The sequence below is a fragment of the Podarcis pityusensis genome (assembly GCF_964106645.2).
Source record: "Podarcis pityusensis genome assembly, chromosome: 10".
NCBI classification, from domain to species: Eukaryota; Metazoa; Chordata; class Lepidosauria; order Squamata; family Lacertidae; genus Podarcis; species Podarcis pityusensis.
In genome coordinates, this window is record NC_138035.1 from 16953187 (window position 1) to 16971311 (window position 18125).

The window sequence follows — 18125 nt, forward strand, 5'->3', positions numbered from 1 at the left end:
CTTGGGTCCAATGGGGTAGTCTGGTATGGTCCTGAGGTATGCAAGCTGGAGATTCCTCAATGCTGTTTCAACCCAACCAAGGCCGGTCTGATACGTTTGTTGGCTGACCTGGAACAGGAAACACTCCCCCCCCCCCCATGCATAGACACACCCTCATGAGTCCAGGTACATGGTACTCCTGAACTTGCACAGAACTGGCATTGACTATTTTAATTCGGATCATTTTTAAAAAAAAAAACATTAGTCACTTTGCTGTCTGCCTCGTATTCCCAAAAGGCCAAAGATATGAGGCCTTAAAACCCAAGGAACCAAGGAGGGATCCAGTGGTAAGCATTTGCTATAAGGCGTTAATCCTATTGAGTTAATGCATTTTACTCCCTCCTTTTCATTAAATAGATCCGGTGGGAGGATGCATAAACACGTACATGACACACGCACGCACACACACACACACACACCCCACACATTCTCCTAAAGGGAGTTCAGGGCAGCTAACTAAAATATAGTATATGCAACAACAGAACAAGAAACGTGACTCAACATATTAATAAAATGACACAAAACACCCATAACGAAACAGAATAACACAACAGCAGTATCAGCAGGCGGGAATCTTACACTTCAGAGGCCTGGGGGAAGAGACATTTTCATTTGTTGGCATCCGTCTGTCTCAAGAGACAATGGAAGAGTGTGGCATCAGGGGTGAAGTCATACAGTTGGAGAGTTTCAACGCCTGCTGTGGTTGTAGAGACAGATGCGGGAGAGACATGTTTTGTTGCAGCTGGGGCAGATGAAGGCGTCTGGTTGTGCTTCTGCAGATGCACCAGGCCATTTCTTCTCTCCGTGCTCCTCCCAGCCGTCATTCCTCCTCTGGTCACTGCTCTGGAAACACAACCTTGACCATCTGTCTCCAGGCAGTCTGAGGTCATCTGCAAGGGATTCCCACATGGCGGAGTTACTGTCGCCAGTCTTCATATCACATCTGAAGACATCTTTATTACACAGAATTGGTCTGCCATTGGGCCTGGTGCCTAAAGCCAGCTCTCCACAGAGCACATCCTTGGGGATCCTGCCCTCATCCATTCTGTGGACATGACGAAGCCAGCGTAGACGTCGCTGAGACAGCATTGCGATCATGCTGGGAACATGCGCTTTGGGAGAACACATCTTTGTTTGAGACTCTGTCCTGCCATGTGGTGCCTGAAATCTTCCTGACTTATAGCCAGGGTACTTGTACGGTCTTACCCTAAGATGGACACCTCACTTAACCTCATGATAGGGCCAAGACTGACTACCCACCATGGCAGGGACAGTAGTGGAAAGGGCTGTAGCTCATTGAAAGTGCATCTGCTTTGAACCCAAAAGGTTCTCGGTTCAATCCCTGGCATTTCCAGGTGGGACCAGGAATGTCCTGGCTGAAAATCCTAGAGAGCCACTCCTAATCAGCGCAGGTGCCGACAATGCTAAACTAGATGGATCAGTGATCTGACAAAGCAGCTTGTTATGTTTCTGAGATTTGATGTATATGATACACTGCATTGAACAACTTTTTATTTTTAAGCCCATCTTCCAAATTTATTCATTTGCTCGTAACCTAGCCTTCCTTGAAAAGCTCTGAGGAACTTATATGGGGCTCTCTGGCAATCTCTCCCAATCGAGTCCATACCAGCTCAGCTTCAACAAAGCAACAATGCTGAATGTTCCCAGACCATTCCCTTCAACTCATATTGCACGGAGCTACGGAACATTTCCAGCAACTCGATTTAACTTTGATGCTTTCCAGTGTCAACAGTAAGTTGTTAACTAATTTTATTAATAAAAGCCTATTGTCTACCAAACTTGGAGGAAAGTTGCTGAAATGGAAAAATGAGCTGCTTGAAATGGATTTAGAAAAAATATATTACACTGAACAAAGCAAGCCAGGAAATTAGGCTCCTTTATCAGGCTCTGAAAGTGCTATGAATTTTAAACATAACTTTTTTTTTTTAAAGGCAGATTTTTTTAAAAAAAAAACACACACACACGCAACCAAGATCACCACACTTCAATGTCAACTTGAGTGTATTTTTCAATGGTTTCTGATAAAAGCACTCGAATTGCAATAAAAGTTCATGCCTTGAAGGAAGGAAGAAATTATCTTTGCTTTGAAACCTTTAGGCTTTAAGTATAAATGCCTCGACTGTGTCAGCCCGCCCTCCCACACACACAAAGTCTGCACCAAAGACATTAAAAAAATTATTTGCAAGGGATATAACTGATGAAACTTACAAAAGCAAATGTTTGTCCTTGTTAGCTATCCATTTCCACAGCGCCATGAGCATACATGGCGTTTTACAGAAACAGATATCGTGGGACAAGTGCCTGCCCCAAAGAGCGTACAGGCTGTCTTTCCATAATGAGGGAGGGGGGGCATGGAAAGGTGGGTGGGAGAGGCAGGGAGACTGTGTCCATGCACATTTCAGTATCTACCCCCATATCTATAAGGAATATAGAATATTCTATATAGAATATATCTGTAAGGAATTTCAGTGGTTCTTAAGGATATCTAATGCAATTAGGTCTTTATCAACAGAAAATAACAACACTCTGGTTCGCCATACTCCAGCTAAGATGCCACTGACAACGTAAAATTAAAGGACCCCTGAATGGTTAAGTCCAGTCCAAGGCAACTATGGGGTTGCAGCGCTCATCTCGCTTCCAGGCCAAGGGAGCTGGCGTTTGTCCACAGACAGCTTTCCGGGTCCTGTGGCCAGCAGGACTAAACCACTTCTGGCGCAACGGAACACTGTGACGGAAACCAGAGCGCATGGAAACGCCGTTTACCTTCCCGCCACAGTGGTACCTATTTATTTACTTGCACTGGCGTGCTTTCAAACTGCTAGGTTGGCTGCGACAGAGCAACGGGAGCTCACCCTGTCGTGGGGATTCAAACTTCCAACCTTCTGATCGGCAAGCCCAAGAGGCTCAGTGGTTTAGACCACAGCGCCACCCGCATCCCTTTACCTTTTTTATGCTGCTGAAACTGACTACTAGCTCCACCCTCCCCTTCTAGCTTATCACTCTGGATTCCTCCCAAGCAGACGAAGGCTGCCTCGAGCGGGTGAGCTCCTCCTCTGGGCCTGTCTGGCCTATTGCTCCACAATGTGCAGGACTCTCCTCAATTGAGGTGTCAGAGTGGGAGGTGAGCCAGCAGGACTGGGACTGTTCTGCTGCTGCTGCGTAGCTAGGGCAATCTGACTTCTCTCTATCTGAGTCTGCGCTCGCACTGTGACTCTCAGCCTCTGACCCTGTCCTGTATGGTCCTCCTTCTCCTGACCCCCCTTGATCGCTCAAACCCCCTGCTTCCAGCACCTCCCAGCTCCTTCCTTCCGCAGACTGCCCTTTCCCACCACCAGGATCCAGGACCTAAAGTCTTCTTCTTCTGTGCCCTCCTTGGGGGGCTTTTGGGCAGGCGGCTCCCACCACTCTTCCTCATCCAGTCAGTCCTAGACACTCTGCACTAGAACATCTACCGTTTCCTCCTTCTGTGTCTGTGTTGCATATACAAGAAACCACCATATGCAGTTCTGCTGAAGCACAATCGCCACACACAAAATCCGAGCACTGCTGCGTGATCGCTGTAAACACAGGAGGGAGGCTGCATTTAGCATTCCTGGCTGCAAGTTTATTTAAAATAATGTTATGCCAGCCCTTCGCTAAAACAACAGACAACTCCCAGGGTGGTTTACTACAAGGCAATATAAACAAAGAAACATAAAAACCCAACAAATATGGACAAACAAACAATAAATCAAAATCGGGAAAACGGCAGCGGAGAAGACACAACCCAACAATTCAGTGTGAAAAACAGAACTTCACAGCCAGCTTGTTTGAGATCAGAGATGGAGAACCAGGAGCACTCCAGATATGGCTGGACTACAACTTCCATCATCCCAGACTCTTGGCCATGCTGGCTGGGGCTGGAGCCCCAGCAATGACAGGCAGGTCGCAAGTCTCTTACCCCTGGATGACACAGTACTGAGACTAATGGGTGAATCGTAAGCATAATTCTATACTAGATGACAGAGGGCCTGGAAAGCTTCTTCACCAGGTGCCAAAATGACTTCAGAGGGCATTTCGCAGGCAGGGGGCCATGACCAAGAAGGCTCTGTCTTTGGGGGAAAGGGATGCAGCTCAGTAGAAGAGCATCTGGTTTGGTCCCAAATTCAACCCCACAGCATCTCCAGGGAGGGCTGAGGAGAGACTCCTGCCTGAAACCCTGGACAGCTGTTTTCGGCCAAGTGTATACACTATTCAGCTACATGGACCTGGAACTGACAAGGCAAGTTCCTATGTTCTCTTCAATCACCATTTGCTTGCCTAACTTATCAATCTTATTATCAAAGTTTTAAATGTTCATAGATGTTTCGAATGTGGCTTCTTTATGTCTTTTTTATTTTTTAAAGGGCACCGTTTGGCTGCTTTGCTGTTTGTGAGCCTGGGCTCCTTTGGCAGGGAAGGCATGGGGAAAATTCCCCTTGGGCTTTCGAGTACGGAGGCTCACGCCAAGTTCCCAGAAGGCCAGGCTTTATTCAGCAATGCATTGCAGGACAGAGTCCAAAGAGCCCAAGAGAACTTTCAATCGCGACACAGGAAAAATAAACGTCACATCGGCTGTTCGTCCTCACTATGTCTTCATCCAACCGCAGTCCTTGAAAACGTACACTCAGCCCATTTTCTTTCACTGAACATGCAGACACCTCCTCGTGCCTTATCTGGAGTTGTTCTTCACTCTAACAGTCAGCGTTCGATTCCTCCTAAACTGGTTCTTACTGGTTTTATATGGTCAGGCTGCCCTCTTGCATACGTGATGCCGATAATGGGTTTTCCATTCCACGTCAATGGTCAGCAAAGAAATCCGGCAAGCAAGATGGCGGCAAGGGCGTCCAGGTCACCGAAGATGACCATAGTGTTCCGCCGGGTAGCTGACGTTTCTTGAGGAAACTTGGGTCCCAAGTTCTCTATTTAAAAAGCAACTCTCTTCAAACCTGCCCACCCCCGCCAGCAGCTTTGTAGCATGAGGGAACTGAAGAAACAGCATTCGCTCGAGCACTTCAGAGAATCCACACCCTGCCTTTCTCAAGGCATTTGAAGTGCCCTGGGAGATCCTTGGCTCTTGTGCATCACCTGCTTCTGCTTCTTCTTGCCCTTGTTCTTTGAAAGGCAGGAGCCGTTTGATCAACGAGTGGCCCAGATCAAGTCTTTTGCGACTTCAAAACACAGCTCTCATTTGTACCTTTTCCCGCCTCCTAACATCCAGCTGACTTCGTCCGGGAGAGTTTGGGCTCCGGAGGACAAATGAAACTTATTTAAATAGCTTTATATTAAAATAGTCCATCATAAGCATTAACATGCAACCCCTGTCCCTCAAAAGAATAAAAAAGCCCACTCAAAAAAAGAAAAGAAAGAAATTAGCACAAGGGAATTAAATATTTATATCAAATACAACTCTTATATATCTCTCTGGAGATAGGGGCGGGCGGCAATCTTGTCGGAAAATAAAGTTTAAAAGAATGGGTGGGAGTGATAATTTTTTTTCAAAAGGGGGGGAAGTTTGTTCTTTTCTCCTGCAACTGATTGCGGACTAAAATATCCATTTGGAAACGCCAAGCATCTGTTTGGTGGCAGCTGTAAGTAACATTACCCACACTCAAGACAATTTATATCTTTCCCTTTTATTAAAAAATAAACAGGCCCCTTTAAATTATTCACCAGCAAATTAAAACAGACACAAGCGCAGCCGCAGCAGCAGCAGCAGCGAGGGGGGTGGCTCAGGAACCCAAGAAAGGAAGAGAACCCAAAACTACCTCTGGAGGGGAGACAAGCCAAGACCTCTTCCATTGGACTGATCAGCCCGCAATTCATGCACTGACCCAACCAATTTTCAATACAAGAGAAGCTCTGAAAGCTCAGATACTGTATCAAAAGCTGCATCTATAAATAATAAAAAAAACACACACAGAGGTGCCAACTCTGCAAGTCTTTTCCTCCCTTCACAAAGCAGGCTGCGTGATATTTGACTTTGGTTTTCATTGTACCTTTTCAAGGGTTTTGGACCTTCCTCTCCCCCTGCCCGTCTTGCTGGTTTCCCTATTCACCACAAGCATTGTCCGCTTGTTTTCTGAATGGGTTTCAAGTGTTTTATATAACTGTGCTTTAAATTCAGCTCCAGTGTCTAAATACAGAGATGCGGGAGTTTTCCTTCTAAAGAGAGTTGGACCTCAGTAGCAGCTGCTGCCAAAGCACCATCCTTTTAATGCCCTTTTAAAATGTGGGGAATTTTTTTGGGGGGTGGGGAGGGGTTATTGGGTTGTTTTTATTTTGGTTATGTATTTTCTATTTTTATACTGTTGTTTCGTCTTGTAACTGCCCTGAGACCTGCGGGCATAGAGTGGCATACAAATGTTAACAACAACAACAGACCTCCTTCCTGGAAATCGCACAGCAATCCACAGCGAAACAGCCTTCCCAGCCCAACCTCACTTACTTGGGAAGCCTGGCATGGGACTGTAGGCCTTATTCAAGGCCGTATAAAAATGAGGCATGGAATTGATTAAAGTGGATTGGGAGAGGTTTTCATCCTCTCTTGTGCTACTAGAACCTGAGGACTTCCAATGAAGCTGAATAGAGTGGTTCAAGACAGAGGGAAAATCTGTACCACACATCTAAAGCACTATTATACCACTTTAAACAGTTAAGGCTTCCCCCCAAAGCATCCTGGGAACCGAAGTTTGTCAACGGAGCTGAGAGTTGTTACCTATTCCACACGCAGAGCTACAACTCTCAGAGTTCCTGGGGCAACTCAGTCAGCAGAGCATGAGATTATTAACCTAAGGGTCGTGGGTTCGAGCCCCATGTAAAAAATTCCTGCACTGCAGAGGGCTGGACTCGATGACTCTTGGGGTCCCTTCCAACTCTATGATTCCCGGGAAGAGGGCTTGATCATTAAACCACTCTGGGAATGCTACCCCTCTGAGAGAAATAAAGGTCTCCTGGCACCTCTCAGGACCCTTAAAAAATACAGTTCCCAGAATGCTTTGAGAGAAGCCATGAGGCGGTTTAACAGGGCTTTAAATTTATGGTGCAGATGTAGCCAGAAAAGAAATAAGTAGTTATTCTTCTCACAGCGCATGATCTATTGCATGGGTAAGCAAACTAAGGCCCGGGGGCCGGATCCAGCCCAATCGCCTTCTAAATCTGGCCCGTGGACGGTCCAGGAATCAGCATGTTTTTACACGAGTAGAATGCGTCTTTTTATTTAAAATGAATCTCTGGGTTATTTGTGGGGCCTGCTTGGTGTTTTTCATGAGTAGAATGTGTGCTTTTATATAAAATGCATCTCTGGGTTATTTGTGGGGCATAGGAATTCATTCATCCCCCCCCCCAAAAAAAAAATATAGTCCGGCCTCCCACAAGGTCTGAGGGACAGTGGACCGGCCCCCTGCTGAAAAAGTTTGCTGATCCCTGATGGACTTTAACTCCACCAGAGGCTTTCCTTGTTCAAGGTGCTGGTTCAGCAGCCAGCCTCTTTTTAATGTCCTTCCATTAGTGCTGGCTTATTATTATTATTTACTGCATTTATACACTACTTTTATCTTCCAAGGACCTCGTGGTGGTGGTTCTCTCCCTCCCCATTCCATTCCAATCCTCCCAACAAGCCCATGAGGTAGGTTAATGCTAAGAGATGATGACAGGTCCAAGGTCACCCAGCGAGCTTCATGGCTGAGTGGGGATTCGAACCCTGGTCTCCCGGGTCCTATTCCAACACTCTAACCATTACGCCATACTGGCTTCCAACCAAGGGCTCGTTTCTCAGAATTTCTGAGGAGAAGGAAATGCTCCGCTTTCACAGTGTGGTCTGATACGTTTGGCCGCTGCACTCGATTCAAACGGAAACAAAAACACGCTTAGCCGCTAACAAAGCCGCAGATTGATGAAAGCTATTGTGTATATTTAAAAATGGGAAGCTGCCACGGTGCTGTTATAACAATGCGGGCCGAGGAGGGAGGGGGGGATAGTGTTAACAGCAGAGCCATCTGCTGTACTGCAGTGAAACTGCATTTCAAAAAACACAGGGTGGAAAGGAGAGGTGAACTTCAGAACCTATTTTTATTTAAGGAAAAATCAAAACAAAGATTTTGAGAACCCCGCAGCCCCACTCTAGAAGTTCTGTAGGAAAGGCTGCTAATTCTGCAGGGCTAACTGCCCACTTAACGGTTATTTTCTGAATTTGTTCCCTACCCTTCACCGTAAAGTCCGAGTGAGGGTTATAACAATATAAAAATACATTAAAACTAGTTTCAAAAATTAGGAACTGGGAGAATAGGGTGGGTCCTGAATATCTATGGGTAGTGTTTAACCAAGAGTTATTCAAAGTAAACCCACTGAAATTAATGAACATGATGAAGTTAGGCTCATAAATTTTAATACGTCTACTCTGAGTAAAGCTAAGCTGAATACCACCCTTTATTTTAGGAGTCAAAGGGGAGGGTGGAGAGGTACGTCATCGGGTCTGCCTGGGAACTGGGCCATGGTACCTGGTATCATGGATGTTCAAGCTTTTTGGTTCAAGTATTCCTGCAGTGTCCCCTAGTCCTGCTATAGTAGATCTGACTGCTCTTCATATGGCCTCTCTTTCATCTTGCCTTGGCGCACTCTTCTCCACACAAGGCCTCCCACAATCTGGGCTGCAGTGGGCCTTGTTGCCCCAAAACAGTCGGTCATAACAGCCATTTATTATATCATACCCTCCAACATAGGACACGGGTGGCACTGTGGGTTAAACCACAGAGCCTAGGACTTGCCGATCAGAAGGTTGGCAGTTCGAATCCCCACGATGGGGTGAGCTCCCGTTGCTCGGTCCCTGCTCCTGCCAACCTAGAAGTTCGAAAGCACGTCAAAGTGCACGTAGATAAATAGGTACCACTCTGGCGCAAAGGTAAACGGTGTTTCCGTGTGCTGCTCTGGTTCGCCAGAAGCGGCTTAGTCATGCTGGCTACATGACCCGGAAGCTGTACGCCAGCTCCCTCGGCCAATAAAGCAAGATGAGCACCGCAACCCCGGAGTCGGCCACGACTGGACCTAATGGTCAGGGGTCCCTTTACCTTTACCCTCCAAGGCCAAAACTCCAGGCCAAAAACTGTGTGAGTCAAATGACCTGCGCAAGATCGCAGTCCCGAGGAAAGTGCAGGTGATGCAGGGTGGGGGATAAAAAGCAACTAGCAATTGTATTTATTAAATAATAATAATAATAAATAATGGAAGTTACCTGCCATCATGGCTACAAGACTTGCTTTGTAGACATTAGTAAGCGATCCCAGCTCTCCTGTCCCCAAAATAGTTTTCATATGAGCTTCTCCACAGGCCTGACGACACTGACGTATTTCTTCGTAGAGACCTAGCAGAAAGGAATTTTTTTGGTTACTAATAATAATAATAATAATAATAATAATAATTTTAAATTTATAGCCTGACCATCTTGCTGGGTTTCCCCAGTCACTTTGGGTGGCTTACAACTTATATAAAAACACAACTAAGCTATACGAGCAACAAACCAACCAATAAATCAATAGAAACCAATAACAACAATAACAACAGGCTCTTCTTGTGTTCTTAACACAGAAGGGCAGCAAGTAGCTGGATTCCCTCTTCTGCCAACCCCTAGCGAGACTAGCCCCTGTTTATTTATTGGCTGGCTAGCAATTTGTAAATACCCATCCCCCCCCCAATGCTGTGAGTGTGTTAATTGCCTCTTGCTCCTGCTGTTAGACAGCACACTTGCTTTGAAATTCTATGACGCACTCTGTATTCGTAAAATTCGTAATGTGGGTGAAAAACGTCCTTGATTCTCCCCAGCAGCAGCACCCTCAGTCTCTCCTTTCTTTCCTTTCCCCCTTTTTAGAGCTTTTTAAAAAGCCCATGGCAAAGTTGAGGGTCGTGCTTCATGGATGGCTGGTGGCCGTTTGGAACAAGTCTCCACGTTCTTAATACATTTCAAAAATTGCTGAAAATGTTAAGTACTTTAGTGTACGTCCAATTATGCCAAGCCTTAAGTTAAATCTGCTGTTACCTATTGTTGAGTATCTTCGCGCCACTTGAACTATAATTTGTCTAAGCCTGGTCTTTTAACAATTATTTTAAGTGCTCTCTAATGGATTGGAATATAAAAGCAACTGCTTTGTGTCGGCTCGCTCTTTGAGTTTAGGAGCTGAGTCCTTGCACTGGAGTTACTGAACTCCTTTCTGATAGATGCCTTTCCCCTAACAATTGCCCATTAGTGCAAAGAAAATGTTAAAAACACACACAATTTTTCTCTCTTGCATTTACTTCCCCCCATCCCCACTAATATACCACGACCAAGGGACAAAGAACATGATGTAGCTCTGAACATGGGCTTCAGTCCTAAAATGTTAGCTTAAGGAGCAGCCACCATCGCTTCTGTAGAGTGGCTTGAACGATGTAGGATGTGTTATCAGGGGAGCAGGGGACGGGAAGTTTTCCTCTTCTGAATTTCCTGTTTATTTATTTATTGTGTCTGCACCCTACGTCAGGCATAGGCAAACTCGGCCCTCCAGATGCTTTGGGACTACAACTCCCATCATCCCTAGCTAACAGGACCAGTGGTCAGGGATGATGGGAATTGTAGTCTCAAAACATCTGGAGGGCCGAGTTTGCCTATGCCTGGCCTGTGTTTTCCTCAAGGAGCTCAAGGTGGTGTTTGTGATTCTTCCCCTCCTCATTTAATCTCCACAGTAGGTTAGGTGAGAGGCAGGAAGTAGCTCAAGGTCACCCAGTGGTGATAATTCTTTATTATTGCAAATCTATCTCGCCTGTTCTCCAAGGAGCTCAAGATGGTGTACATGGTTCGACCCCCCTCCCTCCTTTTTACCCTACTCCTGTGCAGTAGGTCTGCTGAGAGATGGTGACTGGCCCCAGGTCATCCCGTAAACGTTGTGGCTGAGTGGGGATTTGAACTGTGGCATCCAAGGGCCTAGCCCGACACTTTTACCACCACATCTTAGGATCCAAGCTTTGAACATCTAGCCTCTGGATATGGAAGAGTGCAGCCTCTCCCAAAATAACCTAACAGATTGGAGAACTGGGCCACAACCAACAAAAATAATTTCAATAGAGAGACATGTAAGGTTCTGCACTTAGGCAGGAAGAACTGGATGCACAAATACAAGATGGGGGACACCTGGCTTGCCAGTAGTTCATATGAAAAGGATCTAGGGGTCTACGTAGATCACAAGCTTCACATGAGTCAACAGTGAGTTGAATTCTGGGCAGCACATTTAAGAAGGATATTGGCATCTTAAAAGGCAGAGACATCACCTTGCCAACAAAGGTCCGTACAGTGAAAGCTATGGTTTTCCCAGTAGTAATGTATGGAAGTGAGAGCTGGACCATAAAGAAGGCTGATCGCCGAAGAATTGATGCTTTTGAATTATGGTGCTGGAGGAGACTCTTGAGAGTCCCATGGACTGCAAGAAGATCAAACCTCTCCATTCTGAAGGAAATCAGCCCTGAGTGCTCACTGGAAGGACAGATCCTGAAGCGGAGGCTTCAATACTTTGGCCACCTCATGAGAAGAGAAGACTCCCTGGAAAAGACTCTGCTGTTGGGAAAGATGGAGGGCACAAGGAGAAGGGGACGACAGAGGACCAGATGGTTGGACAGTGTTCTCGAAGCTACCAGCATGAGTTTGACCAAACTGCGGGAGGCAGTGGAAGACAGGAGTGCCTGGCGTGCTCTGGTCCATGGGGTCACAAAGAGTCGGACACGACTAAATGACTAAACAACAACAACAACAACAACAACAACAACAACAACAACAACAACAACAAGACACTCTGGGAGCCCTGAAGAACAGGATACAAATGCTCGAAATGAAATGAGTTTTAAAAAACTGCTCCTGCTTCACTCCTCGGCTGGGCGTAAGTGGGGCAAACAACCTATGAAACCACAACTTAAGCTTGGTGTCCCATTACATCAGCAGTCCAGGATCCTGGTAACAAGCCAGGATCATTTGCCAGCTTTAAAACACAGCTTGGCGTCAGCCTTTGAAGGTGAGCTTCTTAAGGAGAAACAGGCCACGGTCCCGGGTTTGGGCACTATATGAAGCCAAGCTTAACAGCAGCAGGGCTTTCTCACTTGTGCCAGAGGAGGAGCACACAGTGAGAGCAATGGGGGCACTTGCACCAGCACACCACTTGTCCAAAGATACCAGAAGAGAAACCCTAGCTTATCATGATGTGCAACACACGGCCAATGTCAAATCTGCATGGTATAGTAGTTAGAGCATTGGACTAGGAGTTGCCAGGCCTTGAAGCTGACTGGGTGACCTCAGATGAGCTGCTACTTCTCAGTCTAACCTACCCCACAACGATAAAATGGTGCAGGTCGGGGAGATAACTGTGTGCACTCGTCCCTTGAGCTCCCCGGAGGAAGGGAGGGTGGAAATAAAAAAAATAGCCTGTGTGAGTTCAACAGAACATTGTCTACGACAAAGCTACTTGGTAAAAGAGGCCTTTAGCACCACATCCTCCAGCTAAAGAAATGTTGCATTGTAATGGAAGGATGCTAATTGTACAAACACAGAGCTTAGTTACTGGAGCACTGTCAGCATTTAAAGGCAAACCATTCAAGGTACATTAAGAGAAAACCAATTACAGAGAAATGCCTTCTCCTACTGTATTAAAAAGCTTGCTAATTAATAGCATTCCAGGGAGACAACTCGCAACAGCAATCTAAACGGTACTGAGGATGCACTGAGATTCTGCGAACACCAATTAGAAAACACAGAGATTTTGTTGTCAGGAACCAAACACACTTTTCTTCTTTCTTTCCTTTTTTAAAAGTAACGCTAGGCCAACAACCCCTCGAGTTCTTTTTAACAATTCTGTTTGGAAATAATTAGAGCGCTGGCACCCATGTTAGTTTCCTTTCCCCTCCCCATTTCACATGAAGTTAAGACAAAAGCGGGAGAAAATTTATTTTTCACAATATTCCTTTGCGGAAGGAAAGCTTTGTGAAAAAGAAAAGGAAATCTTGCCGATACACGGGCCTGATCGTTGTCAGCGACAAATGCATTGGGGTAACGGGCTTCCCCCGCCATCACCAGGCAGGCGGCGGCAAATTGTGCAAAAAGAGAACAAAGGCTCTCAGGTTCAAACCCCACATAGCCAGGGAAAAGAATCAGGGAAAAGACCTGTGCTGATTAGCTTCTGGGCTCAAATCGAAGTGCTGGCATGGTACAAATAATAAAATTATTATGATTACGACTGTTATTATTATTATCAGTTGTGCTCAACTATAAAAAAGTTGAAATACAAATAGTTAAACAACATTGGGTAATTTTTGGCTCATAATATCCAGAGCCTGAGGTAACCCAAGGAAGCTGGAAGACCGGAGATTCAGGACTGTCAAAAGGAAGCAGTTTTTCATTTGCTGCATTGTTAAATTGTGGCATTTGCTACCTTAAGATGTAGTGATGGCTGCCATTTTGGATGGCTTTCAAAGGAGATCAGACAGATTCATGGAGGATATCCACGGGTCATGATGGCTATATTATCTCCAGTATCAGAGGCAGTACTGCATATGCCTCTAAATAAATACCAGTTGCTGGGGGTCACCATGGGCACGTGCTATTGTGTACATTTCCTGGGCAACCAGTTGGCCAATGTCAGATCAGGACGCTGGACCAGACAGGCCTTTTGGTCGCACCCAGCAGGGCTCTCCTGATGTTCCTGCAACCATTTTTCTGTCAGGACTCCCTTAATGCTCACCTTCCCACTGGCCTGTCAGGACTAAAGTTCTGTTAATGACGATGTCTATCTCTCTGGCGCCATCTTCCACGGCGAGGCAGATCTCCTCCAAGCGGGTTTTCAGAGCCGTCTGTCCTGCTGGAAATCCAGTTGCCACTAAGAGAAAAACACACACAGTGCAAGTTATTAGTCTTGGTGCGAGCAGAGAGATAGCAGGGGGGCAACAGGCATTAGCCTGCCAAATCTATAGAACTTGTTCACCACAGTCAGGTACTTCCCACAATCCAATCATCCACAATCCCTCCCAAATTTCCAGTCTTTCTTTTTCCTCAACAAAAGGAGGAAGTGTGAAAGTAAGAGGTTAAACTAGCACCACACATGAGACTCTAAAACAGAAGAGGCCATCATGGTGCCCTTCAGGTCTGATGGACTACAACTCCCATAATTCCTTGCTGTTGGGTTGCGCAGGCTGGGTTTGATGGGACCTGGCAATCCCTGATTCACACATCAATGATTTTCAAGCATTCTGCCCTCATGTAATTGCAATATAAACAGGGAAGGCGGAAAGCAGAGCTGCAACAAGCAAATTAACTTTCATCAGCAGTGTCATAGCTGTCAACGTTTCCCTTTTTTTAAGGAAAATTCCCGTATTCTGAATAGGATTCCTCGCAAGAAAAGGGAAAAGTTGACAGCTATGATCAGCACTGCATCACATGCATACATAATCTTATTTGTATGCCACTTTTCCACAGCTCAAACCATGCTCAAGGTGGCTTACTAGATAAAAAACCCCACATAACTACAACATAACAAAAGTAGTCATAAACGATAAACAAACTATTAAAAAATACAAAACCAAACTGACCAATTTCCACGTAAATTTCACAACAAAATCTAAATTAAAACACAAAAAGCAAAAGCAGCAACAGTCCCCACAACAACAACAAAAACCCCAAACAGTGGAACACGTTGTTGCCGCAGCCCCTATACCAGGGGTGACTAATCTTCTTTGGCCCGGGGGCCACATTCATCCCTCGTAATCCTCCAAGGGCCGCATAATGGGAATGTATGCAGTCAAGTCAGGATCCACATAAGCACAGGAGGAAAGTTTACCTGAAGCTACTGGGATGTCACAGCCAGCAGCCTTCAGTGCTTTCACTGCATCAGCGACTCTTGCTGGATAGACGCAAATGGCAGCAGTAGTAATGCCTGCAAACAGATCGAGAATATGGTCCACTTTAGTTTCCGACTCACTTTCAGGGCCAGCCTTGCCACAAGGCAGGGCAAGGCCCCTCTCCACCATCAGAGGGCAGCAAATTGCCAAATGCGTAGATTTTCTATATATAATTTCCATGGAGGGGCATCATTTTGCTTTCCTGTTTCACAAACAGTGACCCCAAGGGCCCATCTCTCCCATTCCCCAAAGCAAGAACTCAGTGTTGAGAACTTAGATATTGGATATATTAAGAACGTAAGAACTGTGTTCTGCTGGTTCAGGCCAAAGGCCCATCTAGTCCAGCATCCTATTCCCACAGTGGCCATCAGCCCTCTATCCACTTCTGAGTCCCAAAAACTGGCATTTGGGGGCACGACGCCTCTGATAATGGATGCAGAACAAAGCCACATCTTATTATGTACTTCCCGCTTCTCTTGAGCATTGAGAAGTTCCAGAGTTTCGTATCCCCGCAACACACCTGACAGCTACTGCGTTTTTGTAATACTAGCTTTATTTGCCAGTATGAAGTCAGGTCACAACTGGAGACAAAGATCCCCCTTTAGAACTTATAGAAGTTCTCTTTCGCGGGTTTTTGCTTTTTACTCTGATGCTGTTTTTTTTAAAAAAGAATGTCCCGAGCCATATTTTGTGTGCCTCTGCTGCGAATCTGTAGACCTCCCAGAAAACCTTTTGCTTATGGGTGGTATAAAAATGTTGTAAATAAAATAGAATTCTTCATTTTGTAGAAGAACCTTTATTTAACAAAAACAAAAACTATACAGTGTGTGAATAGCCTTATTTGTAGCATGGGAGATACTCACTGAAAAAGCAAGGCAACAGAGCTGAAGAACCTGCCTTATACTGCCACCTAGCTATTTTATTGTCTCTGACGGAGATTTGTTTAGCAGGAGACTGAATGTGGGACCTTTTGCAGAAAAAGCAGGTGCCTCGAAAAGGCAGGCAGACACACGCCCCACTACACACCAAAACCTTATAAATGGGTGATGATGGGAGGCAGGGAGGGTGCTTGAAGATTATCGGGCTTACTCATTCCATGATCAGGGCAACAGGAGATCTACGGGTCATATTTATGCCACTTTCCCGTGAAAACAGTCACTCACAAAGCGGTTTACAACAAATAAAAACCAGAATGCGTCTCAAAACCAACCACCACGAGGAAAATTTCATAACGAAATGTTAGCAAATATAACAATGCACCAAAAAGGGGGCAAATTTTCGGATGTTGATTGCACAAAATTGGAGAAATACCAGCTAAAGAACAATGGCAAGAGAAGTTGATGAACTATGCAGAACTGGCAAAAATGACAGATAGACTAAGAGAAAAAGACAACAGAGACTCTGAAAAAGATTGGGAACCATTCATATTATATTCGCAGAAACAAAGAAAGTCAATAGACTTGATGGCAGGATTTAAATAAACATTCACATTATCAGCATCAGAAAATGTTTAGAAGATAGTGAAATATGATGGTGCATTTAATTTTACTCTTTTTTTTTAGGTTTGATGTTATGTTATTAATAACTTTTTTTGTCAAGAGATAGCAAAATGGGTGAAAATAGAAACAAACCAGAAGCGGAAGCTGGGGGGAGTCTTGGAGGGGAGGGAGGGAGGAATATATAGTAAATGTTAAGAATTTGAGGTGTATGTAATGAATGAAAAAGAAAAATGAATTAAAAAAATTATAAAAAAAGAGGACAGTCCAGGACCTTACATCCCAGCTTAAACAGAGAGATCATACCCGCCCCCCAGAATGGCTGGTGCAACCCAATGAGATGGACAGGGAATAAGTAATAAATCATTATTATTACCAAACAAGAGAACCCTGCTAGTTTCCCCCTCATATCTCAGAAACATGACGGTCTTCAACCTGAAGTTGGGCATTTAGTATAGCTCTTCCAGCAGAGATTTGCCAGGCATCCTCACTGCTAACTTTCAGGCGCCTCTCAAATATATTTTTTTATGCCGAAAAGCCTATTCCGTTCTTTAATTAACCCCCACTGCAAATCATTTTTATGACAGTATGCTTCCGTGCTTCATTGGAATTGTACGTACCACCTTGATGATTTATACAAGTGGGCCATATATAAATGTTTGTACAAATATAAGTAAGTAAAATGGGACGCGGGTGGCGCTGTGGGTTAAACCACAGAGCCTAGGACTTGCCAATTAGAAGGTCGGCGGTTCGAATCCCCACGACGGGGTGAGCTCCCATTGCTCAGTCCCTGCTCCTGCCAACCTAGCAGTTCGAAAGCACGTCAAAGTGCAAGTAGATAAATAGGTACCACTCCAGCGGGAAGGTAAACGGCTGGACCTAATGGTCAGGGGTCCCTTTACCTTTACCTTAAGTAAGTAAAATAAGGAGGTATAAGCAGGAGTGGGGGAATGTCTGCAGAAGTACAAGGGGTGGGGGGGACTTTGAAGTGGAAGGGAACTCCAGAAACAGAACTGTGAGCGCTTGCATGCTCTGTGGCCAAAGAATGGTTAAGGCTATTGGAGTGGTGGGAGGGGAATGGAAAAACCAGAAAGGGAGAGGAAATGCAATGGAGAATTCTAAAAGAGGTTAGCACCCTCAACAGGAGCGCTAAACACTGCAACATTTCGTTGCAGTTCTCACTTCTTCAGCTGAAGCCCTGGAATCCAGATTGTCCTTCTGAGCGGGACTAACCGTTCAGCAGAAACCAGCATGTACCAGAGGATCGATCCGAGGGAGTTGGCACACAAACAGCCCATGTATCTTTTCCAGATACACATAATAATAATAATAATTTATTATTTATACCCCACCCATCTGGCTGGGTTTCCCCAGCCACTCTGGGCGGCTTCCAACAGAACACTAAAATACAATATTAAACATTAAAAGCTTCCCTAAACAGGGCTGCCTTCAGACGTCTTCTAAAAGTTTGGTACAGTGGTACCTCAGGTTACAGACGCTTCAGGTTACACACTCTGCTAACCCAGAAATATTACCTCGGGTTAAGAACTTTGCTTCAGGATGAGAACAGAAATCGTGCAGCGGCGGCGCGGCGGCAGCAGGAAGCCCCATTAGCTAAAGTGGTGCTTCAGGTTAAGAACAGTTTCAGGT

At 45.3% G+C, this 18125-nt stretch overlaps 1 protein-coding gene across 1 annotated transcript in view; it reads right to left on the bottom strand.

The window, feature by feature from the left end:
• Nucleotides 1–18125, bottom strand: part of DERA (deoxyribose-phosphate aldolase) — a 41956-nt gene that overhangs the window by 14207 nt on the left and 9624 nt on the right. The window contains exons 4-6 of the mRNA XM_081023205.1: nucleotides 14919–15014; nucleotides 13827–13961; nucleotides 9308–9436 (exon numbers count right to left, since the gene is read on the bottom strand). Of these exons, the coding sequence (XP_080879331.1) occupies nucleotides 9308–9436; nucleotides 13827–13961; nucleotides 14919–15014 (360 nt within the window). The remainder of the gene's footprint in view (nucleotides 1–9307; nucleotides 9437–13826; nucleotides 13962–14918; nucleotides 15015–18125) is intronic.